General features: G+C 44.3%; 1 protein-coding gene and 1 pseudogene across 6 annotated transcripts in view; both read left to right on the forward strand.

Moving 5' to 3' along the window:
* LOC108250956 (plasma membrane calcium-transporting ATPase 1-like) overlaps nucleotides 1-24,206 on the forward strand; it is a 67,395-nt gene extending 43,189 nt beyond the window's left edge. For 4 of the 6 annotated variants that reach the window (XM_017441070.3, XM_037975297.1, XM_017441067.3 and 1 more), the window contains 15 exons: nucleotides 3,078-3,251; nucleotides 3,908-4,122; nucleotides 4,203-4,445; nucleotides 4,577-4,818; nucleotides 4,919-5,156; nucleotides 5,838-6,017; nucleotides 7,884-7,971; nucleotides 8,112-8,218; nucleotides 9,694-9,885; nucleotides 11,955-12,168; nucleotides 12,272-12,483; nucleotides 13,030-13,137; nucleotides 13,940-14,122; nucleotides 17,651-17,858; nucleotides 19,223-19,359. In XM_017441070.3, the coding sequence (XP_017296559.1) occupies nucleotides 3,078-3,251; nucleotides 3,908-4,122; nucleotides 4,203-4,445; nucleotides 4,577-4,818; nucleotides 4,919-5,156; nucleotides 5,838-6,017; nucleotides 7,884-7,971; nucleotides 8,112-8,218; nucleotides 9,694-9,885; nucleotides 11,955-12,168; nucleotides 12,272-12,483; nucleotides 13,030-13,137; nucleotides 13,940-14,122; nucleotides 17,651-17,858; nucleotides 19,223-19,227 (2,609 nt within the window). In that variant the 3' untranslated portion in view covers nucleotides 19,228-19,359. Of the gene's footprint in view, nucleotides 1-3,077; nucleotides 3,252-3,907; nucleotides 4,123-4,202; nucleotides 4,446-4,576; nucleotides 4,819-4,918; nucleotides 5,157-5,837; nucleotides 6,018-7,883; nucleotides 7,972-8,111; nucleotides 8,219-9,693; nucleotides 9,886-11,954; nucleotides 12,169-12,271; nucleotides 12,484-13,029; nucleotides 13,138-13,939; nucleotides 14,123-17,650; nucleotides 17,859-19,222 lie in introns of all 6 variants that reach the window. The other 2 variants (XM_017441069.3, XM_017441071.3) reach the window with 1 other exon arrangement.
* Nucleotides 24,207-26,372: 2,166 nt separating this feature from the next.
* Nucleotides 26,373-26,964, forward strand: part of LOC108229186 — a 5,133-nt pseudogene continuing 4,541 nt past the window's right edge.

A 26,964-nucleotide genomic window follows, 5' to 3' on the forward strand; every position in this document is an offset into this window, starting at 1 on the left:
AGACTGATGATCTCTGTGGTTCAGATCCAAACAGACCGATGATCTCTGTGGTTCAGATCCAAACAGACCGATGATCTCTGTGGTTCAGATCCAGACTGATGATCTCTGCGGTTCAGATCCGGAGTGATGAACTCTGCAGTTGTTGGAGTTGCACCCTTGCAGCTGGGCTGTGGGCTCCTGTCCTGTGTTTGTTTTGTCTCTTTCCTCTCACTCTTGCCTTCCTGCAGGATGTTGCTCAGGACTTGATGTTGTCTTGTAATCACCGTTTGACTCTCTTCCTCTTCTTTGTTCCTTCCTGTCTGGTTGAAGCCTCCTCCTGCTCCTCCTCCTCCTCCTCCTGCTGTCTCTCTGTCGTAGTTCTGCATCCATGTCGTTAGTCCATTTTTGTTTGGGGTGAACCTTTGCTTTCATGTTTTGTTTTTAAGTATTTTTTTTAATTGTCACACACACCTCTCCTTTTTGCCCGCCGTGCGTTCTCCCATGGTTCCGTGCTGCGCCTGTTTCTGGTTCTGTCGTGGGTCAGTGGGTCTCAGTCCTGTTCGTGTCAGTTAGTCCAGTGTTGTGGCTCGTCGTCAGATTGGACCATGTGCATAAAGCTCCACAGCTGACTCATTCCAGCATCCAGAATGTTACATGTCATGTTGAGGTCATGTTGTGGTGAAATTCCAAGCTCTGAGTGACGGGATCAAACACGTTCTTCATGCTGACTCTGAATGTTTGCAACACCAGACAGAAACTTAGAACTTACTGAGCCTCACACAAAACTTATTTTCATGGTTTTTCTTCTGTTTTACTGTCAGCTTGGTGTGGCAGATTTTTTGTTTTGAACCTTTTTGGACGAAGACAATTTAAAGTTATTTTACTTTCAGAGTTAGAGACACAAAAGCAGAGGATTCATAAAAAAGGTTTCAGTTTTGGTTTGAAAGAAGTAGAAATAACTTTCAGAAAAAACAGCTAAAATGTGAAATTTCAGCAGCAAAATATTTTGTTAGGACTGATAAAATATCTAAGTATGAAATGTTGACAAACATTCATGAAGTTTGATCGCCACCATTACTGCCTAAAACTTTTACACAGTTCTTAACATACGTTTTGGTTTAACGTGTAACTCGTCAAACTTCAGACTCTGTTTTGTACTTCGAAGCAGGTTTAGTGTCTTAGTGAGGTTAATACTGAGTGTTCAGCATCACAGAGCCAGCTCTGTGATGCTTAGTTAGCTGGGTCTGTTCCTTAGTTAGCTGGGTCTGTTACCATGGTAACTGATGCTGGAAACCTCACCCTCTCCAGATCAGGTTAGATGTCTGGATGCCTGTCAACCAAAATACAAATAAATCCATCGCTGTGGAACTGAAAGTTTGTTCCAAAGAGCTGGTTTTACATCAGGAACATTTTAAAAATAAATTTCTCTAAACTATGAAAGATTTCTTGCTGTTTAATCAGAAGAACTGAGAGCGTCTGAGCACAAAGAGCATCATATTCACCAAACTGTACGTTCATATTGATTTCCACAGATCTGATCAAATGTTTAAAGAACTAGAGAGTGCGTTATTTAAATTAAACTCACACACTGGACGGAGCTGTTCCTCGTTAACTGACAGTTAACTAGTTGATAACCAGCCTCATGTTTGAATGAGTTGAACCCAGGATTAAGATGAACCTGCTTCGTAGGACAGGGCCCACATCAGCAGCACTGTCCTTCATCAATAAACTATTATTATCAAACAGCTGTAAATAAAATCTACCAACAAGACTAGTAAAATAGCTGCAGGGCCAGTCTGTTTAGAGGAAGATGCTTTTTAGTAACATTTAAGTTTGTTGAAAATAATTACCTGAACTCCATGAGTCTCATAAAAAGCTTCACTGTCCACTCATCCTCGCACTAAATAAATTATATTCCTTCAACTCAAAACCTGGTTTTAGTGCAGATTCAACAAGATTCTGTTCATAAAATACTGTCCATATAATGTTTTATTTCCTGTAGAAAGGCACAATTATAAATGCAAGAAAAACAAATTCACAGCAATTATTTAAAACACATCAGTAGAGGTTCACCTTCTGTTTTAGTCTTAATTGTTATTTCTTACTAATTTTCATTTTCTATATTTAATAAATGTGTGGTTTCAGTGTTTAACACAACTACAAACTTTATTTAAACATTTTGTATGAAAGCTTCTTTTCACCTATTTAATCTTCTGAGGAAATATCTGCTGACTCAGAAAACAAACTTGTTTTAATATTTATTCTGTGATCATGTTGGTGGTTCCAGGTGTGACGTAGAAGATCTGATCACCCACCAAAATAAAAGCCTAGAAATATATTATTTACATGTTTGTCTAATTCTATATAAATTAGAGGTTCAACAGGAACATCAGAACAAGTGGAACAGTAAACAGAGAGAGGAGGATGTTCTGATCCAGAACTCCTCGTGAACCGCTCCAGGATCACAGCTGATACAGAGTTAACTGCAGAGCCGCTGAGCAGGATGTGAAACTGGGTCAGAACTCTGAGCTCTGTGTGGTTCTCTGTGTGGGTCTCTGTGTGAGTGGTTCTGTGAGTGGTTGTCTGTGTGGTTCTGTGTGGTTCTCTGTGTGGTTCTGTGTGGTTGTGTATGGTTCTGTGTGGCTCTGCTAATCTCTGTCCTGCCTGCTGCTCTGAAACTCACCTGTTGTGCGATTATAGAACCATGAAGTTCTGCATTCAGCCAACGAGTCGACTTTACTGATCCTGTCTCAAACAGCTCGTGTGTCTGTGAGGAAACTCATCCGGTTGTTTTTCAGATTTAACTGAATGTGTAACATTTTCTCTGCCTTTCTTCTTCATTTCCAAACCACTCCTGAACCTCCTCTCCCCTCCGTCTCCTGCTTTTTGTTATTTATTGATGAACTTTGATTTATTTCATTCACTTTCTTTCATCTTACCTTCTGGATCTCCTTTCCCTGCCTCATCCCTGAAACAAAACCATTTCTGTTTCTTCATCACCTCCTTCCTGACCACTCCTAAACCACCTCCTCATCTTGTTTCCTTCTCCTCACCCATCGTCACCCAAACCCCGCGCCCTGACCTCCCCCTTCAACCAGCTAAGACTCAGGACGGCATCGCTCTGGAGATCCAGCCGCTGAAGAGCGACGAGGCCGCCGAGTCGGAGGAGAAGGAGGAGGTCAAACAGGTGAAGAAGGTCAACGTCACCAAGAAGGAGAAGTCTGTGCTGCAGGGCAAACTCACCAGGCTGGCTGTGCAGATCGGAAAAGCTGGTGAGGAACACACACAGTCAGTACATGATCGCCCACCCTTCGTGACGGTGGGTGATAAACAGCTGTATGTCTCACTGCTTGAGAGAGTAATCCTCCATATCCCTACTCTCAAGCTGCTGCTAAGCTAATGGAGGTTTTACAGAACAGCTCTGTATCTTCCTGACTGGTTCTTATAGAAGAGCTGAGCTGAACCGTCCTCTCATGTGGCTGTAGCTTTTCCAGAAATGTGGAACTGTTCCTTTAATATCTCAGAGCGATGAGGAGGCGACGGGACGAAGAGCCCGGGGGTCAAAATGCACTTTGCTATATTAGATGGATTTTTTTTATTGGAAACACGATTCATCCTGGAACTGAAGGTGTTTTTTGTCATTTCAATTGACCCTAATGCACTCTGGGATTTCAGGACAGTATGTGGGGGGTGGGGGGTACCAACAAGCCTCAGAAATAAAATGCTCTTCATTACATGATAGAAATAAAATTTAGGCTAAAACATTGAATGTATTTTATTCAGAGGAAGGATGAAAGAGACACTATCTGTTTGAGACTGAATGCTCAGAAAGTAAATTTCTAACACCTGTGTGTTTCTGTTAAAAGGATTAGAATCAGAAATCAGTGTGTTGTTTAGCTGAAGTGGGACATTGTGTTTGTTTCCTCAGGTCTGTTCATGTCCGCTCTCACCGTCATCATCCTCATCGTCTACTTTGCGATCGACACCTTTGGGGTCCAGAAGCGCGCCTGGTTGGCCGAGTGCACGCCAATATACATCCAGTATTTTGTGAAGTTCTTTATAATCGGTGTGACGGTGCTGGTGGTGGCCGTTCCTGAGGGGCTGCCGCTCGCCGTCACCATCTCTCTGGCCTACTCTGTGAAGGTACGAAGAGTAAAAACGTCAGACTTCCCTCAGAACCTCAGCTGGTTCTGATAAGTGCAACCTGCTTCTTCATGTTTTAGAAAATGATGAAAGACAACAACTTGGTGCGTCACCTGGATGCATGTGAGACCATGGGCAACGCCACGGCAATCTGCTCTGACAAGACCGGCACGCTGACCATGAACCGGATGACCGTGGTGCAGGCGTATATCGGCGATACGCACTACAAGAGCGTCCCAGAACCTGATGTCATCAACCCAGGAACAGTAGACATTCTGATCAACAGCATCTCCGTCAATTCAGCCTACACCACCAAGATCCTGGTAAGACCTGTTATTTATTGTTATAAATCTGTATATACAGCAGAGAAGTTTAAGATGATAATGATTGGAGTGTTGTTTTTCTCTGTAAGGATTTGAAACTGATGTAAATTTTATTACTCATGTCTTCACAGCCTCCGGAGCAAGAAGGCGGCCTCCCCCGCCATGTTGGCAACAAGACAGAGTGTGCTCTGCTGGGCCTGGTTTTGGACCTGAAGAGGGACTACCAGCCAATCAGAGAGGAGATCCCTGAGGAGAAACTCTACAAGGTTTATACGTTCAACTCCTCCCGCAAGTCCATGAGTACAGTGTTAAAGAACGCTGATGGAGGCTTCCGCATGTACAGCAAGGGAGCGTCGGAGATCGTTTTGAGAAAGTAAGAAAACCGAATCAGTGAGTTTCTAAACTTTAATCTGTGTGTTAGACAGACAGGAACTTCCTGCCTTTAAACCCCGTCTGCTTCATTCTTCTGCTAGATGCTCCCGTATCTTAGACGCTCAGGGTCAGCCCCGCATCTTCAAACCTAAGGACCGTGACGAGATGGTGCGTAAGGTGATTGAACCCATGGCGTGTGACGGGCTGAGGACCATCTGTGTGGCTTACAGGGACTTTCCCGCTGAAGCCGGAGAGCCAAACTGGGACAAAGAGAACGAAATCCTCAGTGAGCTCACCTGCATCGCTGTGGTGGGCATCGAGGATCCTGTCAGACCTGAGGTACACTTCCTGTCGTTACTCCTCATGTTTGTTTAAACCTCGGTCCTAATCTGTAAAAACTGAAGCTTCCAGCAGTGGATCAGGAACCCCCTGAAACCGTGATGGAAATGTAAACTGACTCCAACAACTGTTTCTGTTGTTGGCTGTGCTGAACATCTGAAGCTAACACTCAGACTTCAGCCTGGCTTCATTAGTTACAGTCACAGGCCATCATCTGCAGCTTGGTTTGGATCTGAACATCAGTTAGGCTTGAAGATGATGAAATTACACAGAGCCTGCTCTTAATTATGTTAAGTTACATTGGTGTTAAGAGAAAATGTGTTGTTGATGAAGGGGGTGTAAATAAACACGTTAACATAAAACTGAGCTGGCCTGGTTTGCAGCACAGATGATCTATAAATGACGCTCAGAAAGCATCAGTGAAGCTGCCTGCTGCTTTAATGTCAGAGCACAAAGATCACTGACAGGATGGAAACATCATGAGAGCAGCAGGAGTTCCTCAGCTGCTCCCTGCTTACCTCCGTTCAGTCTGTGTGATGGACACACTGCTTTTACTCAAAATCACTTCAGCAACTTCAGACTAGCTCATAACATTTACTGTCTGTAACATTCAGTGTTTCTCCTGCAGGATTTAATCATCAGCTAAAGCCTTACAGGTCCTCCCTTCTTCTAATCCTCCAGGTACCTGAGGCTATAGCTAAATGCCAGCGTGCAGGAATCACTGTCCGTATGGTAACTGGAGACAACATCAACACGGCCCGCTCCATTGCAACCAAGTGTGGCATCCTGCTGCCCGGGGAGGACTTCCTGTGTCTGGAGGGCAAGGAGTTCAACCAGCAGATCAGAAACGACAAAGGAGAGGTATTAAAATATCCATCACTTTCTAAATAAAGTCAAAACTAACAACTCTGTGAAGCAGGACTGTGAGAAACAACAGAGTCCAGCAGCAGATGAGCTTTATCTGAGCTGCTGTAAGCTAAAAACCAACATGTGGAAGAGTTCAGACAGAAAGTCTGCCCCTCCTGACGACCACATGGAAAGTGGTTTCTTATTAACTGTTGTCATGACAACTGATGCTGTCTGAACTGTCAACATCTTTGTTAAAAAACTGGCATCCAACAGTGGCTCTGCTTTTTTTTTGGTCCCCTCCCCCCCAAACTGTGTTGAACTGGAAATTTAAACCGACTCCAACAATTCTGTAAAATCCTTTGACTTTCCTGCAGCCGCCACCTACACGCTTCGTTTTGACCAGTTTCCAACAGATCCTGGTTTTGGTTCTGGTTCTGGTTCTGGAGCTCTTCTTCCAAAACCTGTTTTTTCTTCTTCAGGCGGTTATTTCATCGTCACTGTGAGCTCCTTCAGCTGCTGCCTGTGCTGTGGCCCCTGCCTCCAGTTTGCTCTGAGTTTCTGTGTCTGTGTGTCTGTGTGGTGTAAGTGTGAGTGTGTCTGTGTGTGGTTGGTGTGGTGTGTGTGTGTGTGGAGTGGTTGGTGTGTGTGGTGTGTGTGTGTGTGTGGTTAGGGGGTCCATGCAAGGAGACAGTTTTTGTGTTCATTTGCTCTGATCTCAGCAGTCGGCTCTTCTGCTGATGGATGTCAGAAGCGTTTATAAATGTTGGAGTTTAAATTGATTCCAGCTGATAATAAAATATTAAATGAGTGAAACATTAAGATCCAAACTGCTGCTTTAACTTTAGGCTCAAAGTTTCACTTTTGCTTTTCTCTCACAGAACAAATTCTCAGATCAACACCAAGAATTGGTGTCGGTTCTGCTCTGGTACCAAGTTTTCTGACCAACAACTGTTGTGTCAAAGTGCTGAGAACTGGTCCAGGTTCAGAAACTGACCCGTATCCAGTCCCTGTGCTGCTTCTACGTCTGGGACAAATGACCAGAAATTAATATCACAGTATTTTATACTGTAAGCTGATATTTTAAAATCTGTAATTTGTTTAATTCAACAGTACAGCCTCATCTCTTGGATAAAGAGCAGAACCTCACAGGATCCAGTTCCAGAACCAGGTTCTGTCTGTCAGACTGAGGGTAGAAACTAAAACAAGTTTAGAGTCCTTCTGACCAGTAACCTCCAGATTAACTACCAAACACATAAAAGCAGCCGAAGACCCGGGCTGTCGCATCAGAACCGGTTCTGTGAGATTATTAATGACTTGTGTTCAGCCTGTGGTCTGAACTGCATCAGAAGCTAAACTCCTGTGATGCAGTCATTTAGGATATTACACAAGGAACAACCTGTGATATATTAGATTTACTCAACATATCTCTTGGTTCTGGTTCTGATCATACATCAGATTACTGGAGATAAAAAAGCAAATAATCTCAGGAAGTTGTTCTGTTTTAAATCTACACACAAAATAACACTGACTCTTTATTCATTTGCTTTTTTTAAGAAATAAAGATTTAGTTTGAGACATTTTACTGTTAGAAAACTAAAACTTCTGAAAGGTTTCAGGAATAAGGATGTTTCACATGTACCTTTAACTTATGATTTCTGCTTCCTGTCAGACTGATCTTCTCTGAACAGTTGGTAAAACTTGAAAAGCTCTACAGAAATGTAATTATTCCCCATCCTTCATTCTGAGGTGTCCAGTTATCCAAGCGGCTCGCTCATGTTGAAACCTGATGATGTGAAGTTTAATCAGGGTTAGGCAGAGGCTTTTTATGACAAACAGGAACTCAACTGGAAGGACAAATATTGTGCTTTATATTTCTAGGTGGAACAAGAGCGTCTGGACAAGGTTTGGCCCAAACTGCGTGTTCTGGCCCGTTCCTCACCGACAGACAAACACACTCTGGTCAAAGGTGAGAGCCGTCTGAGAGTCTTTAATGTTCCGCTGCTGAGTTAAGTGCAGCTGTAAACCAGATGTTTCATGGTTCTATAAGTGCAGTAAAAAGACACTCAGCTGTTTTTAAAACATCCTGAATTGTTTCTGTTCCATCAGGTATCATTGACAGCACGGTGGGAGAAACCCGGCAGGTGGTGGCGGTAACAGGAGACGGAACCAATGATGGACCCGCCCTCAAGAAGGCTGATGTTGGCTTCGCCATGGTAACTGTTTCTTTTGCTCTTTTTCACACATTTCTGTGTGTCCTTTACTCCTCAGCTCATCTCGGCTTCACACATCTGCTGCCTCAGTTTTCTCTGCTTCGTTACCAAAAACAGGACATTTAGAGAGTGCAGCCATGAAAACTCTGGAGTTAAATGCCATGAATGTATTGAGGTTGCTGTGAAATTGAATTATAAATCAATGAGTACTAAGCCTGGGTCCCACTCTGCGTTATTTAGCTCAGATCATCACAGAAACTGTCTGTTCTGGATTCTAGATATTGATTCAAGTTTTAGTTCTGCATCAACAAGACAGATTAAAACCTGAAGTTTCTCTGCTGTTTGTAAATAAATCAGCTGGTGATGGCGGTTTGCTGTTAGAGGAGGAGTCTTTGTTGTGGGGAGTTTCTCCCAGCTGGCCTGGGACCAGGAAGAGGATCAGCTGATATAAAATCTGATGGTATGAGCCGTGTGTGAGCTCTTCAGCTGACTGTGGTTCTGAACTTTAGTCAGTGAGGAAAGTCATCTGAGCAGCAGCGTCTCCTGCAGGCTGGTGAGCAGCTGCTGTGCTGTCAGTCGCCTCATGTTCCTGCTCACATCACAGCAGGAATGTTTGGACGGAAACCCTCAGTCCTGAATATTTTTAGGTGTTCCTGTTCACTTCTTGCCTCTTTGTTTGGAAGTCAGCTCACATCACAGCTTCCTTACAGTTTCTCTCAGCTCAAACTGGACTCTGCTGCTTATTGTTACCTCTGAGTGGAAATGAAATACTGGTTTGAAGCTTGGTACACTACCAGGGTCATTGGTGAGAAAGAACTGACAGAATCAACCATGTTCATCAGAGTAACACTGCTGAGCAGAAACATCTTCTCTGCTGCGGGGCAGAGTAATGTTTGAACAGGTTTTTATTGTTCTGAAGGTGTTTGTTACCTGGTTAGATCTCCATGGTAGCTGTGGAGCAGGAGTGAACCCAACAGATCTCAGCTGAGATACTTACGGACATGTTGCTTAAGATTTTGGCTCTGAACCTGTGGGGCTCGTGGATTTATGCAGTGTCCCCCCCACCCCTCCCCCTCCCCACCTACTCGGGGTTTTGAGGGGGTACACCTGGACAGGTCATCTGTTCGTCATAGACAACCAACCACGCACACCTGAGGTCAAATTATAACCTCAGGTAACCTAATCTAGAGAAAACGGGCAACGATGTAAACTCCACACAGGACCTTGGATCTGTGAGCCGACAGCTCTACCCACTGCACCACTGTGCAGCCCTTTAGCAAAGCTTGAAGCTCAGTGACAAGAAGTTAAAAGAAATATCAGTGTTTGGATACAGAACTGGTTAGTGGGATGATTTTATTGCTGCTTTGTGTCCCTTTATGGGATTATGGGTAAGATAAATATAGACTAACAGCTGAAGTCCAGCTGCTTCTGCTCATGGAAATCCTCACCTGATTCCCACCTGTCCTGTTTTCTGTCAGGGAATCGCCGGCACAGACGTGGCTAAAGAAGCTTCTGACATCATCCTGACTGACGATAACTTCACCAGCATCGTTAAAGCCGTCATGTGGGGGAGGAACGTTTATGACAGCATCTCTAAGTTCCTGCAGTTCCAGCTGACTGTTAACGTGGTGGCTGTGATCGTGGCCTTCACCGGCGCCTGCATCACACAGGTAAATAAAAGACGAGTTTTACTTTCTGTCATCTGCTTTTAGAGGTGACACTTTCCCAAAGGTTGGAGTCGAGTTAGACTTAAAACTCAAGCCTGATTGGAGTCTGTTGTGTTAGTTTTTAAGGTTTGAATGGTTTGAAAATGGATGAGATGTTTCTGAGTTGGTGTTTATCTTTGGTCAAAGCAGAGTCACTGCATTGTTTTAGTGAAGGTTAACTTTTATATTTCTGTGAAAGCAAAGCTTCTCCTTCAGCTGAAAAAGCTTTGAACCTCTTATTACGTCCTTCTTTGTTTTAAAGTGTTAACGGTCTGAAGTATGAAACCAGGTTTACTCTCTCACCTGAAGCTCAGGTGTGTGGTTGTTAACAACCAGTTTCTGTTAGAAAAATAACCAGTTTAATCCTCAGTTCTCCCAAACCGTAGAAATATACAGGTCTTAGATAAGTAAATAGTTAATAAATAGTTTTAAGAATTCGTCTTTCTTTGAAACTGAACTCCTGAAACGATGGAGAAGAAACAGTCTGGAGGCTGTGTGTTAATTAAAAAGCTCACAACTGGCAGGACAGATAACGAACTCGTCTACAGCACAGAAAACATAAACTAGGCTAAGATTCAGCCTGAAACCATGGCAACACGTCGTAATCCTGAAATTTACCAGGAACTCAGCAGGTCTGAGGCTCCGTGATCGTGGCGTGTTTGCTCCGTGTTAGGCTGCTGGCATGTTGACACAGATCATTAAAGATGATTTCTGTCTTTGTTGTACATACAGGGACGGACTCGGGGGCGCAAGCTGGGTCTCAGAACTCTGGTGTGTGTGTGTGAGTGTGAGATGAAGAATATGAGCTGTCAAAGCGCCTGAATACTTAAGATGTGACCAAACGTCTGAATCTACAGCAGCGATTATCAGACATTAGGCCTTTTTATCTTCACATGTAATCTCATTTACACTCAGAACAACACAAAACACACATCTACACACATCTACACACATCTACACACCATCTGACAGCAGGAGGAGTGTGTGGACCTAGAATAGTTAATAAAATAATCACAGGTACAGTGTTTGTGATATCCAGGTTGTCTGCAGCGTCGCCTTGATCTTTGATTTACCTTCAGAAACCTGACAGGAAGAAATTCAGGTTTGAGATAATTGGGTCAGCATCTCTGCTTTCCTCCTCCAGATGAATGTGACGCCTGACAGCGTGAAAAGAAAAACCATCACAGATGAGAAATGATTTGTGTCCAGTTGCTCTTTTGGCTGCCTGTCTGTCAGAACTGTGCGTCTTTAAAATCTACATCTGCTGCTTTAACAGCGTTTCTGTGTGGGCTGCTGAAGCAGGAAGACGTGTTGTTTTTTCTGCTCTGCTGTTTGCACCAACCAGGATAAAACTCTGACAGCTTCAGATTCACTTTTAAAAGGATTACTGTTTAATGGCTTCTACTGTGCAAAATGTTATATTTTTACATTTTCAATGTTCCTATTTGTATTTATATTTATTCATAGTTGTTGTTTTAAGACTTGAATTCATGCTGTCTTATTATGGTATGTTATGTACAGATGGAAATTAATCCGGCTCAGTGTAACTGGCTCTTTTGGAGTGTTGTTATTGTTCACGGTCCAAAATAAATAAACTCAAACTTCAATAACTTACTGTGCACTGAAAAATGATCATATTTTAACAGGTTCTGAAAGTAACATCTAACCTCAGGTGAACAAAAACACAACAGGTTCCACTGAGTCATTATTTATTAAACAAAACCAAAATGCAGAACCTGTGAAAACCTGCTTCAGTTCCTGATCCAGCAGCTGTAGAACCTCCTGGTTCTCTGCAGGGCTTTAATCTTCCTCTCTGTAGAACCATGGACTCTAAATGACCTTTGACCCTTCCCAGGTTTATTCTCTGAGGTTAACTCACACCTGGAGCTCTGGAGCAGCAGAACCTCAGCAGAACCTGATCCTGAGGCTGGAACCAGATTTAACTTTTAGTTTCTGTTAAACAAACAGCGACTCGGTGGAACCTGTTTTTGTGTGGTTGATTCTCTTCTGATGTTGTCCTCCTCGTCCTGCAGGACTCTCCTCTGAAGGCTGTCCAGATGCTTTGGGTCAACCTCATCATGGACACTCTGGCTTCTCTGGCTTTGGCCACTGAACCTCCCACCGAGTCTCTGCTGTTACGTAAACCATACGGCCGCGATAAGCCCCTGATCTCCCGGACCATGATGAAGAACATCCTTGGCCACGCTGTGTATCAGCTGATAATCATCTTCACGCTGCTCTTCGCTGGTGAACCAACAGCAGATCCTTCTCATATTCAGAACACATGCAGAGAGCTTTGTCTCAAATCTTTAGATTCACTTTCTGCTTTTTCTTTATCGTTGTTTCTCAGGTGAGAAGTTTTTTGACATCGACAGCGGCCGTAACACTCCCCTGCACTCTCCTCCATCCGAACACTACACCATCGTTTTCAACGTTTTCGTCATGATGCAGCTCTTTAACGAGATAAATGCCAGGAAGATCCACGGAGAGAGAAATGTGTTCGAGGGCGTTTACAAGAACCCCATCTTCTGCAGCGTGGTCCTGGGGACCTTTGCCCTGCAGGTAAAGAAGCTCCCAAACTTTCCTCCAATGATGGACAGATGGGAACTAAAGTGAAAGTGCAGCAGCAGGCCGAGTCGCGCCTCAGAGAGCGAGCAGGGTTCCAGGACCTGCAGAGACCACCATGATGAACTTCTGCTTGAAACTCAGTTTGAGCTGGGCAATCAAGGTTCAACAGTCTGAACAGACAAAACTCAAAGAATTAAAAATAATCTTTCATTAATCTGTGAGGAAATAAATTTAGTGTTTCAGCAGCAACACACCAAATCACTATGTGTGGGGAAAAGATGGATAAATCTACTGAAAAACTGAATCAAAAATCTGGATGTAAGAGTGGACAAGGAGAAGGAAGATGTTTCCTTCTAGCTGCGCTGCAACATCTGTTTTTATTGAATCAAATTTCTATTCAGTTAAAAATAAGAAGCAAATCGTAGAACTGTATAAAATGTATAACCTGAGCCTGAAGCCTCACTAGTTTCTTCTGATATTATCACATAACATCGTACGTTACCACCACAGAGACGTGCTGCTTTTTGTTTCTCTGTTCAGATCATCATCGTTCAGTTCGGGGGGAAGCCGTTCTCCTGCCACCCTCTGGCCATCGACCAGTGGCTGTGGTGTGTGTTCATCGGTGTGGGCGAGCTGCTGTGGGGACAGGTGAGTCCGGAGCCACAGCAGGAGTGAGACGTTTGTTCAATCCTTCCTGTGAGTGAGACGCTCACGCTGCTGCAGCGTTACCATCGCGACCATCGGCATGGAAATGAGCTCAGCTACTGCTGTTTACGAGCTGGGAGGAGACTAACCCGGGCGTCTCACGCACACACGCACAGAGACACACGCACACACACAGACACGATCCTGTTAGCACGATTACACACACAGGCTGGAAACAGGTTACAGTGAAATATTATTGGTGGTGGGTTCAGTTTGAGGGCAGAACAAAGAGTTAAAGATGCTGATCTGAGTGTCGGACAGAAAGACGGAAAACGTGACAAATAAAGGTCTGTCGTAGCAGGAGGTGGTGGCTTTATTCTCATTTTAACTGAACTATGAATAAATAATGATTAAAAAACAATACAGACACATCAAACAGTTTTTAAAAAACATTAAAAACAAGTAATTTTATTCATTTATGACTGTGATTTTAAATATTAAATGAAGTCAGTGTACTGAAAGCAACAAATGTTAGCTTTTAAAAAAAGAAAACCGATTTCTAACTTAGTTTGTTTTTTTACATTTCAGGTAAAAATCCTGACGGGATTCAAACAGTTCTTAAAACTAATTACTGAGACATGATCCCAGTCTGAGTTTCTTAGGTTCATAACAAGAAGATTTAAGGCAGAGAACTGCTCAACACACCCCTCCCTTAAAACTAGGATGGGAGAAGGCTGACCTGATGTTAAATGAGAGGGTTGACCTTTGACCTGACCTGTGAACAACTGTTTCCTCCAAACCTCAGCTGATCACTTCCATCCCGACACACCACCTCAAGTTCCTGAAGGAGGCCGGCCACGGAATCACCAAGGAGGAGATCCACAAGGAGGAGCTGACGGAGGACACGGACGAGATCGACCACGCAGAGATGGAGCTGAGGAGAGGCCAGATCCTGTGGTTCAGAGGTCTGAACCGCATCCAGACCCAGGTACGAGCTCTGCACCCGTTACCATGGAAACTCTGGAGGCGATGTTCATATTATAGTTTTTGTTTTGTCTGATGGTGATTTGTGGTTTAATCTTGTGCAGCAGAAACAACAAAACAGTCTAAAGAACTGTTCAAACATGGCCGCCAACGCTCTGGAGCCTCGTTGATAACATTCATTACCTCCATCTGCAAATAAAAACAGGAGAAGAAGAAGATGTAAACTCTGACAGACACCTGATTCATCAGGCTGTCTGAGTTTAACTCTACATCACACACTTCTCCTGCGTTTTCTTCCTGATTCAGAAATGTTGTTCTGAAAGAACCTGGTGACCCGATTCATCCTCTGTTTGATAAAAGCCTCATTTCATCTCCTCTGCAACAAACTGCTGTTCTTCCAGAGAGTGGAGATAAAACCAGAGGCCCTCTGTGCAGCTGCAGTCCAGTTAATTTCACTCTGCTGCTGATCTTCACTACAGAACCACTTCATTGAAACACACAAATTAAAGCGCAACAAAGAGCTTATTGAAGATTATCAGACAGTAAACCAATCAGTGCCTGGAAGGACGTTTCCAGCTGCTTCTTTCTGTCTGAATTTAGTTTTTACCCTAAAACTCATAATTAAAGCTCCACAAAATAAAACAGAATTCAAACAGTTATAGGCTGAATCAGTTCAGAGAGAAGTTATAAATATCTTACCTGTTGTAGATGGTAGCTTGAACCACCTCAGTTTGACAGGACTGATGAGCTAACAGCTAACTTTAATCTTCAGAATTTCACTGTTATTTCCTCCTTTAAGCTGCCGTCAGTTTCAGAAACATGAAGCGTCTCCTGACAGATGTGACGCTGCTGTTTACACATAAACAATCACACAAATCCATGACAACAACCATGTAAACCTTCATTAAACTGTTTCAATTAAATTAGGAAAAATTTGAAGATGTATGTTGTTTTTAGGCAGCAGCGATTCAGTGTGCTCTCAGACTAGCCATTAGCTCATCAAAGATATCTACAACAGGTGAGACATTATTTATTTATAAATCCTTCCACTTTAATAGGGCCAGACTTTTCCTTTAGTAAAAGAACCTAAATTTACCAAAAATATTTGTTTTGCTGTAGTTTAGCTCATCTGGAGTTTTATACTCAGATACTTTACTGTGTGTGTGCGTGTGTGTGAGATCCTCCTCCTACAGGATCAACACATACTCAGCATTAGCATGTCCGCAGGCAGTCCATTCAGTCCCTACAGACTTCATTAGCCTTGATGCTAACACCCACTTACAGGAAGAGCAGCCAGTGCTCTGTTCGCACTAGGGGTTGAACCAATTAGTCGACTAGTCGACTCTAGGACGTCTCGCGAGTTTTTACATTTCATGTCGACTAGTCGCAGTCATGTGATTGCCGGTGGTGACAGCCTGTGCTGATCTGACAGCACAGTATACGTCACAAGACACAAGAAAAATAAGTTAATACATTAGTTTAAATGATATGTAGATGGATGCATATTTGTGGTTTTACAGTGTTTTTAAAAGGAGATGGAGTTGCAGCTGCAGTCAACTACAAAATACGAGCCGTCTAAAACTCGCCCCCTTCCCGCTAAGGATGTCACTTAGCCGGCTCGCGAGTGTCTTTGTCACGACGATCTAACTAATACATTATGATGTTATGTTGCTGATTAAATAAAGATCTGTGGTAATGACAGCTGCTGATTAAATAAAAGCCTGTAGTTGGTAATGACAGTGTATACTTGTCTGACATATATATAGCCGTGAGTTCGTGCTAAGAATGACACTTCGTGCTTAGAAGTGTCATCAGATCAGCTGTCAGAAGTGTATGACAGTCTGACAGCAGATCTGACAGAACACTGGCTACAAAATGGCGTCTTCAAAACAGATCGAGGACAAGCCTGCATCTTGTCAAACAGGTAGAAATTCGTCAACAGTGTGGAAATATTTCACTAAAGATGACTCTTCTGGTTTAACTACCGTAACATGCAAAATCTGCAAAGCTGTGCTGAAGTACAACAAAAGTACGACCGCGATGCACAGTCATTTGAAAAGGCATCCGCTAATGCTAGCTCCTGAACAACCGGCTCGATCCAGTCAGTTGTCAGTAACTTCATTCATGAAACGCCCAGCTGTGACAGGACACCGGCGGCAGCAAATCACAAATTTGCTTGTGAATTTCATTGTCAAAGACATGAGACCACTAGCTGCTGTCCACGGAGAAGGATTTAGAGATTTGCTACAGTTTTTCGAACCTAGCTAGGGGTCAATATTTGCCGTGAAAATAGCTAATAAAGCCTCCAAGTAGTTGTGAAGAGTTTTTGCGCTTACGTCACTATGACGTCACCGCGACTAGTCGACATCGACTCGACTATTATCATGATGTAGTCGACCTTAAAAAATATGTAGTCGTTCAACCCCTAGTTCGCACACACACACACACACACACACACAGGTCAGGTGTTTTCCTTTCAGCAGCAGAGCAGCTTGTACTTACTGAGGCCCAGAAGGAACAGAAACCATCAAGAAACATGAGCTGAAAGGATCGTTGCTGCTTATTTGAACTTGTTGACATGTAAAACAACAACTTTGAGCAGGAAGTTTATTATATCGACCAGTAAGGACAGGATTTGTCTCGACAGCATCCATCTTGTTTGATCATATCCGTTACCTTCTTATTGAAGGACGTTATGAGAGAAGAATCCAAGCGGAGCTCTCGTCCTCTTCAGTTTGTCCTCAGTCACACGGGGAGACGTGTTTTTTCTCCTCGTGGTTGTGCATCTTTAATATCACTCTGTCGTCCTCTTGGGAAGGGAGGACGCGAGGATGGGGAGGCGACAAAAGGCTGTGAGCTAATTAGGTTCTTATCTCTCCACGCTCCTCTTCCTGTCCTCCTCCTCTCTAATCCGGGTGGGCAGCGCTGCTCCTCTCAACGCCTCGGCAGGCAGACACAGTGGGGGAATAATTGGTACAAGCAGCACCTCACTGCCGAAACTTTATCAGTCATTCCAAATGACATTTCTCCTCCTGCTGCCTCCGCTCCTCTGTCAGAGTGATGTAAGGCTGATTCAAAAGCTGCTTCTTTTCATCCCTTCATTCTTGCTGAGGTTTCTATGAATTCTCACATTTTGTCACTAAATTACAGCTTTCCAACCATCTTTTCCTTCTCAGACTTCTTGACATGTTTAAATTGGCTTCCTTTTTGTTCTCATCCTCTTCCTCAAGCTGTTGTTTCTCCTTCATGGTATTTTTTCCCTTCTTACAGTTTCTGAACGCTCAACTTTTGGTTCATGGTGTTAAAACAAAAACTTTATAGTTAGAAGATTTTCTCTTTCTTTGTGTGACCTGATGTTATTCTGATAAAATATCTGCTTTTCCACTGGTTTCTGATGACTCACAGAATTTAAATCTTTTCAGCTCTGCGTGTCTTTAACCCGTCTCTAACGTCTCTGAAGGTGTTGTCTCCTGTCCTGTCCTCTCGCTCTGTCTTCTGTCTAACACTGTTGTGGCTGTCCTCCTCCCTTCAGATGGATGTGGTCTATACCTTCCAGACGGGCCAGGCCGCAGTGCCCGGCGCCCTGCGCCGCCAGCCCTCCGTCGTCAGCCAGCACAATGACGCCACTGCCGCCAAAACTCTCTCTAGCCCCACCCATGTAGGGCTTAGCTCCTCCTCCTCTGTCACCAACTCAGCCGGGGCTCCGCCCCCTGCTGCTGCTTCCTCCTCCACTGCAGGCAGTGAGTCTGTGCCTGGAGGCCGGCTAACACCCAGCTTCTGTTTGGACTGCATGAAGCGTTGCATGGCCCGGTGCTCAGTCGCTCTGCATGTCCTGCTCTCATCAATCCTTCATTCCATCCAGTCTCACATAGTTGGATTTATGAAGACATTATTTTAGAAAATACCAAATTAGAAGCTGAGTTCAGAGGACATGCAGGCAGCCTGATCTGTGTTTGCTCCTGTTTTCCATCTGTTTTTTACCAAGCTGGTGACTGCTGCAGCCTTTTATCCATCTGAATCCGTTTCCTCCCGACCCGAACAGCCTGCAGCCCGTCCGGCTGCACGGTGTGGGTGTTTCGACCTGGTGAGACAACGAATCACAGCTGAGAAACAAAAGAGGCTGAGTCCCTCTGATTCAGACAGGGAGGGAAATGTATAAATCCTTTTTGTTGTTGCCTGGGTTAATCCTGAGCAGGGTTAAATCTGTCAGGGTCTGCAAGTCTCTCGCGGTTTCTTCTAAAGTGTGTGTAGGATGCATGAATGTGTCTTCAGCCCTCCTGGGGTTCAGTAACAGAGAGCTTTGAACTGCAGCGTTATTAATTATAATGAAGAGTGTCTGCTGGGGCGGATAAATCAGTGTGATCAGCTTCAGCCTCGCTGGATTCATCAGAGGACACGATGTGATTAAACAGCAAACAGGGCATCAAGCTGCTGGTAATATTCTCGTGACTAAACTGGCAACGCAGCTCAACGTGTCGCAGTTTCTAAGGTTTTATTTTGTTTTCTGCATTCAGACCGGCTGAATTAACAAACAGGACTGAGTCCCGATGGGTGGACCCTCGTCCCGTCTCCAAGAACCAGGCTTCTGATTTTAGCTTAAAGCTGGTTCTGGTTCTGGTGCGGTACCACCATTACCTCAGAGCTCCAAGGTTCCTGCTTCAGATCTCTGACCTCTGACCTTGTGACCCTAAACTCAAAGAACAGCTTCAGGACAGACAAATCAAAACCAAACAATGTTTACAGGAAATGAGATTTAAGGAAGAAAACTGTTTAAAAGATTTAAATGCAGGAATAAAGTTTAGAGCTCTAATTTATTTGAGTCAGCTGGTTTCAGTGAGTCTTTATTTAATTTATTATCAGTGTGTGAGCCGACTCACTCTTGTTTTTTATTTAGTTTCTTTAGTGCTGAAGTTTTGGGATATTTTTCATTTCTTGTCATTGTTTGTTGTTGTGCTTGTTGATGTTGTGTTTTATGGTTTGCATCTCCCTTCCCAGATTCAGATGTGCCTCAGTCGTGTTCCCATCAGCCCCTGCTGCCTGTTTGACGTAGATCCTGCAGTTGTTCCTCTGCTGTTCTCTAACGGTTCTCCTCTGTTTGTTTCAGATTAAAGTGGTGAATGCGTTCCGTAGCTCCCTCTTTGAGCTGGAGAGCCCACAGTCCCGTAGCTCCATCCATACCTTCACGGTCCATCCCGAGTTCGTGCCGCAGTCAGAGGAGGAGGCTCGCATCAGCGAGGAGACGGGGAGTGAGATTGATTTCCTCCCCGAGTCCTCGTCTTAGGCCGGTGGGGGAGGAGAACCACCCAGCGCCTTCTCTGACAGCAGGACCCCCAGCATCTGAACTCCTCCTCCACCCTCCTCTTCATCAGCTCCCCGTCAGTCACCCCACCACCTGAACTGTCACTACGAGGAGGGAAGTCCCGACTCGGTTCACTCTGCACCCATCCACGCCTCTGTCCTGCCCGTAGTTCTCATACTGACTGTGGTGTTGTTCTGCCTGTAAGTTTGTTCCCCCTCCATCATCACCACACCTGCTCGGTCGAGGTGGACACCAGAGTCTCCACACAAGAAGGCCTGTTCCTGTTCATCTTTTTGAAAAGTTTTTAAAGTTTTTTAGGTTCAGAAATTTTACCAAACTTTCAGCAGTTTTTGTTTGCTTCATTCCTTTTGTTCTCAAAACGGCACTGAACTTTCCTGAGAGCAGTGACGCTGATGTATGTATATTCTGATGCAAATGCAAAACTGTATTCTTCTTTTTTTGATGTTAATCATCTGTTTGTTTTTAAAACATCTAGTTCAAGTATTTTGTCCTTTTTTCAATATTTAAAGATAACAAAATGAAACTGCGTTTTCTCAGCCAGAGTGAGTGAAAAACGTACAATAAATATTGTTCATGTTACTTAGAGTTTAGCAGCCTTATTGCCTGAGGAATGAAGCTGTTGCACCTTCTGGCTGTTGTTGGTCTGATGGAGTGAAATCTTGTTCCAGAAGGCAGGAAACTGATCAGGTTGTGGGCAGGATGAGAGGGATCTTTAACAAAACTGAGGGCTTTCTTCTTACATCTTCTTAAATATGATCTTGATGACTCTCAGCCATTCTCAGCACACACTGCAGAGACTTCCTGTCAGACTGCAGGTGGTGCAGCAGGAAGTAATGCAGCCTCTCTGTAGAGTCCAGTAAAGAACCGTTACCACCCTGCATCCTCCGCTGAGCTTTCTTGGTCAGGTGTGAGATGTTGTGGTGTTGCTCCTCAAACCCCCGGAAACATGGGGCTGCTGACCGTCTCCACAGGGAGCAACTGGCTTTTAGTTCTGCTATCAGTAAAAGACACCAGCTCACTAACTGTTCCACCTCAGTTCTGTAAGATGTTGATTCCCACCACCATCGTGTCATCAGCAGATAAAACGAGCTGTTTGGGCCGAAACGTCATGTGTCAGAAAAGTAAAGCGTAAAGTACTGAGTACACATCCCTGAGGAACCCCTGCGCTCACTTTGATGGAGCGTTTCGTCTTACTGCCAACAAGTTCTGTCTGTTTTCAGCTTCACCTTAAACCCGAGTCGTGGCTCAGCCTGCGGCTGGGATAAGATGGCGATCAGTCCATGTGTGATGACATCATCTGTGGTGAACTGTAGGGGGTCCAAAGAAGGCGAGGCTGGTGTTAATGTGCCGTAACATTCATTAAATGACTAAATGAATGTTCATCGATGGTTGGATCGTTAGAAAATGTTCTTCCTCTTCGTGTTTGTTTTTCTTTTAGTTTCTGTGATGCATGTGGAAGAACAGAATGTTTACTTCTCAAAATGACCAAACATGGCAGCATCCAGAGAGGGCTTGGTTCTGATCTCATCCAATTAGGGTTCTGGTTCCTTCTTCCCCCCATATACTTGCAGTGGCTGTGGGAAACAGGAGTGTGGTTCGTGTCAGTACAAGATGGATGTTTTGTTTCATTTTCGTTGAGTCACAGTAACTTCTGAATGATTATTTGATTTGAACATATTTGTTAATTTGTTGAGGAGGGTCAGAACTCCATGAACATCCTGTCTGTAGAACCGAACGTCCTCACTGATGCTCTGACAGCGTGAAGGAAACCATCAGGAAAAAAGACTCGTTAAAGTGAAGCTTCCCTCCAGAACCAGTCCGATTCTGTCAGACTTCACAAAGATGAATATAAAGGAAATACGGGCTGACGTTCACTGCTTCATGCATGTGAGCCAGGCAAACAAAGACCCTAATGAGCCTCAGGTGGGAGGGGTGTTAGATTCATCTGCAGGGGAGTTTAGCTGCATAAAAGGAGCATCTCATGCAGTTTAAAGCTTGGAACTCCACACTCTCCAGTTCAGAGTTTAAACCTTTAGAAAGTTCTGATGTCGTCTTTCATCCTCTTCTCTGTGGTTGGATCGAGGAGGCAACAGGTCCAGGAGGTAAACCCAGACCCAGTCCAGCTCCTCCTGGAGGACCCCAAGGTGTTCCTAGACCAGAGGGGATACAGAATCCCTCCAGGGATCTCCTCCCAGGGCTCAGAAACACCTCAGCTGACTCCTTTCCACGAGGAGCTCCTCAGCTTCTGAGGCTGAGCCCAGACGACTCTCAGCTGCTTGAACTCCTCCGTGAGGCGGAGCCTGACCTCTGACCCAGAGGAAGCTGATGATGTCATCTATCTGCACCAGTAAACACCAGGTTCTCTGACGCTCTCTTGTCGCCAAAGAAACTCCACATTTCAGAGGAACTGACTGCAGATTGAGCAGCGTGTCAGTGCAGGAAGTTCAGTCCGACAGACAGGAAGTAAATGGAGCGCTCGTGTTCAAGCCAACCTTCGTTTGTCAGATGTGAACTCAGCTGTCAGTGACATCACACAGCCAGCAGCTCTGCTGTGTTTGACGGGCGTCGCTGTGGAAGCCACGCCGAGGTTTATGGGAGACTGATGATGTCACCAGTCAGCCCGTAGAGCGAAATCCACTGTGTCCCCGCCGCTCGCCGCTTCCTGCTCGTGCTGTCCGCAGATTAAAGGTTAAACAGAAGGTTGGAGGCGGCGGCGTGTTTAATCTCCTCTTATTCGACAAACAGCCATCAAACCTGTCACTTTACTGAGGTCATGTGCTACTACTGCCATACTTCCAATGTTTCTCATGACTAGGTTCTTCTCCCCTCAGATCAACTTTTTCTATCTACTCAGAGCCATATTTTATAGGATGTTGTTTTGTCATTGTTATTGAGCTCCCCACCCCTTCCTCGGCCCGATACTCCAAACATGACCAAAAACCAGAGAAAATCTTCAGTTGTCACTGCCGAACCAAGTCTGAAGGACCTCTCCAATGTTTACATGAAAGTGAGATGTTGGCAGTCGGCCTCCATCCGACCACTTCCCTCCTTCATTCCCTTTCTTTCCTCGATCTTTAGAGTTACTATTTAACTAACTAAGGAATCTTTCTTGCATGGTTTTCATATAAAACTCAATGTTTTGCTCATTTTTTACAATTCTTCTGTATTTTTATATTAAGTACTTTTTAATATTTTGGAGATGTATGAATAAATATGTATAGGCTGATGAGTTTGGTGACAGTACCGTACATGAATGAGAAGAATCCACCGTGGACTTTCGTCTTTTCACAGCTCTGAATATTTATGCCACGTGTCGTCTTGGTCACCTGATGTTAGGGCTCAGAAACCTGCAGTGACTTGTTTACTTCCTGTTGGCCATTCAGTTGGAATCTCAATCTGGTCTCATCAGCCCTTTTTTACATAAACATCATTCCTTTAAGCTGTTGCGACGCACCAAACACCACGTGATTTATCTACATTAGACTGTGTACAGGGATTTATCCAAACTTTGGCTTTCTTTGTTTCTGTACATCCAGGCTCAACCAACAGATGAATGAATGAGCCAATCGCTGAGCAGCTGTGTCCTGCTTCAGGCTCCGCCCCTTAGCCGGGAGGCGTGGTCTGTTTTGTTCCAACCCCTCACAGTGAAGCTGACGTCTCATTTCTTAGTTTCACCTTCAGATTTTGTCTGAGCAGTGATGGTAAAATCAGAAGCTGATGCTCAACATTCCAGCAGAAAGTAAGATGATGACGGCTGCTGAGACCCCCCCCCAGCATGGACGTGTAGGACCCAGTCCCGCTTCATGTTCCTGATTGGCTATCGGCTCCTTCTGACCTTTGAGGGTCAAAGGGTCACCTAAAATCTGTGATAAAACCTGGAAATGAGACGGCCCTGGGACCCGGAGCCATAGGTTCTGGACCCGGACCGTCCCGGGCTTTACTGATCTTTCAGGGAGGGAAATGTTCCTGGATGAGGAGTCGAGACTCGGCTCGGGTTCGACCCGTTCTGACCGGGCCTGAGGCGGCGCCTGAGACGGGACACAGCTGCAGACGGAGAGCGGGACTGTTGAAGCTCTCGTGACATCACTTCCTCTTCCTGCGCTCCAACAGTGTAAATACCTGGACAGGGGGCAGTCAGCCAATCACCACCCAGCATAGCTTTAACGACCGCCCGGCGGAAGATTGTCCCCCTGCTCTTGCTGTAGGCTCGGCGTGTTTGGAGCCGTCTGATTGGACAGGCCAGACTGAGAATCTGCTTCATTTGATTTTATTTTTGGACTTTAAAAGATGTGTGTTTGCTGCAGTTTTCCATCAGGACTGGAGCGACGCCACTGTCACGTTCTGATGGCGTTGCTTCCTGTCAGCAGATTCTCCAGAGAACCTTCTCATCATCTTCAAAGCTCCAAAATAAAAAAAACGCTTCACACAAACTGGAATATCACAGGTGGAGATCAACGCTTCTATATTTATGTTTGATATGTGTGAGAATATATATCAGATATAAATATAAAGATGATTTTCAACTGAACTTTATTGCAAAAAAGACTGAAAAGGTTTTTTGTTTCTGTAATTACTATGATACCCAGTAATAGGCGTTGGTGTTATTTTTGTATAAACATGATATCATCTATGTGGCATGCATGACATATATACAGACTTTGGTGGTTTAAAGCAATATGTCCAACCTGGTGCGATTGGTTCTGTCGTGTTCTGTGTAACCTAAAACCCAAAAACAGAAAAAAGAAAAACTGCATTTGGACAAAACTAACTGTTCAGTATCTGTGTTCAATGTTCTGTGTTCTGCATGTTTTAGTCTGGAATGAGACATCCCCCCTCCACACACACACACACACACCGAACACACACTCTTTATTTACACTGTGAGGCGACACACACTCCTCCCATCACACCTCAGGTTTACAGAGTGTCCCTGAACTCATCACAGACAGTCACAGGAAACAGGCCTCAGGTTCTCCATCCATCCATCCATCTATCCATCCATCCATCCATCCATCCATCCATGTCAAAGGTCACTCTGAATGATTGATGAAGAATCTTTCTGCAGATTTATTGATTGTTTTTTCCAAAAACGTCTCGTTTGGTTCCAGGAAACGATCGTTAAAGGCAGAAGGACGCAGCTTCCTGGAAGCTGAACTGTAGAACTCGTGGTTCCGTTTGGGCTGAGATTTCTGTAACAGACACGATGTTCCCCTCCAGTTCCTTTGCTGTGAGAACCAATCAGGTGTGATGATGGCTTCTTGTGACTTTCTGTTAAAACAAACGGATCTAATGAATAGCTTCAGCAGGGCTCACATCTGAACACGTTTCTGTTGTAATTATCAAACTCCACGGCAGGAACCAGATCGACACTAAAATGTCCAAATAGAGAATAAATCTGCTCCAACATCACAGATCTGCTCCAGGAAGTAGTCCCCACCGCTGCGACTTTACTAAACGTTTCTCAAAATGACCTTTGACCTTTGAGTTCAGGAGTCGTGTGGAAAGTTTCAACTCATCAGAAAAGAAAATGTTTCCTTAAAGCCTCAAACGTCAGAGAAGATAAGAGCTGAAGTTTTAGTTTGTTTTTGCTCCGTCTGGTCAGATTTGAAGAGTTGAGTCAGAAGTTTCTCCATCAGCTGATTGAGTCATGCTAACAGTTTCCCTCCGCTCCCAGTGTTTGTGCTAAGCTAAGCTGACGGAGCTGACATGAATTCATGCTTTCATCAGAGTGAATGTGTGAGTTGATCAAATCAGAAACCAGAACCACTGAGAACCTGGATCCAAACCTGAATCTGTCAGCAGGAACATTTAAAGTTTTTATTTCAGATTTCTTCTTAAATACTGAGCAGCAGCAGGACTGAACGTCGGTTTTTTCTCCTCTGACAGAAAATCAGATTAATGGGAGAGAAAAGAAGAAACGTCCTTTCATTTATTACAGAAGACTTTTGTTTTCCAACAAGTCAGAAAGTCCTGAAATAAATCCGGTTTTATTTTTGCTGTTTTCATTGAGTTCCTGTTTAGAAACAGGCCTGTGGAGCAGCAGAACCGGGTCTGGGTCTGCAGAGACCTCAGTGCTTCAGGTTCTGAAACCAAACGTCCCGTGCTTCCCTCTGTGTGTGTGTGTGTGTGTGGTTCTGTCAGACGTCCTCCTGTTTGCTTCGATCTATGCAACAGAATCGTCCCGTTCAGCTTCATCCTCCTCCTCTTCCTCGCTCTGTCTGCTCGTCTCCTTCACTCTGAGTTTCAGTTGTTTCAGACAGAAGCACGACCCGCGTACACTGATGTGTGTACGAGTGTGTGTGACACACACACACACTCGGCTTGTTTTCTTTACTCTTTTGTAAGATATGATCACGTGGAATGCCCTGGTCTTTGTGTCTGTCGTTTGAACAAAAGATGATAATCAAGCAACTGAGTAAAAGTTGTGACAGAAATATATATAATATATATAAATATATACAAATCTATATACATAAAATAAAGCCATTGAAATTTGAATTATATTTGTGTTCCTGTGTGCTTCTTTTCTGAGCCTCAGAACCTCCTGGGTTCAGCTGCTCCGTCATGTTTTCACATCTGGATCAGCAGCTTTTTATTGGACTTCAGCTGCTTTCTGACAGAAGCTGCTGCTGATTGGACCGTTTTCAGCAGCAGGGCTGAGCTTTCACACACAAACTGCTGCAGAAATATAGAAAACCTGCAACGTGTCATTTGTTTGGAAGCAGAAAAGTCAAAGGAACGGCCAAAGAAAGTGGGCGTGTTCAGTCTGATCCAAATAATGGCTGCTGAAGCCATGTTGGATCCACCGCTCCAGTCCTCAGGAAGACTTTTCATTTCTGACACAGGCAGGAGGAGACGGTTGGACAATGTCCTTGGGACAAACAGGGAGAGACAACTTCTGTCCAAAGGAACCTGAAAGTGCAGGAAGTACAAGGACTGGTGTTATAGCAGCTGTAAACTTTATCACATGCGTGTTATCAGGTCAGACGTCATTACAGGACTGTCTCACTCTGCTGGAAAGGACAAGTTGGTAAAGAAAATGGATGGATGTGTAAACTTCAGAACACAACAGACTGTAACTCTGAGGAAAGTTTGTTACAGTCATCATAAAGTTTATATTCTGAACTGTACAGCTAATCATGGAACACCTGTTAGAGTTTTAAAGCAGCTGAAAGAATGAAGACTAAATACAGGAATGAAACCATCTGAGTCTCAAGGTGAGACAATAATTAACAGGTTTAAGCTCCGCCCCCTCCTGATTGACACAAACCAGCAAACGGTCGGTGACTCTTTGTCAGTACAGGAAGACAGACGATCAGACGGAGCTTCAGAGCAAACTCCCAGCTTCCTCTGAGTCCAGCTGCAGGAGAGAAAACCTGCTGCTTCAAGCTGAAGGTGAGTCGGAGCAAAAACACTCAGTTAGAGGAGGGAGGGGAGCCATGACTGACTGGACTTTCTGTCTGCTGTGTCTTCAGCTTCACTCAGAGTCCAAATGGCTTCCAGATCAGAGGAGGATCTCTGCTGTC

The sequence above is a fragment of the Kryptolebias marmoratus genome, linkage group LG4 (genome assembly GCF_001649575.2).
Source record: "Kryptolebias marmoratus isolate JLee-2015 linkage group LG4, ASM164957v2, whole genome shotgun sequence".
Taxonomy (NCBI): Eukaryota; Metazoa; Chordata; class Actinopteri; order Cyprinodontiformes; family Rivulidae; genus Kryptolebias; species Kryptolebias marmoratus.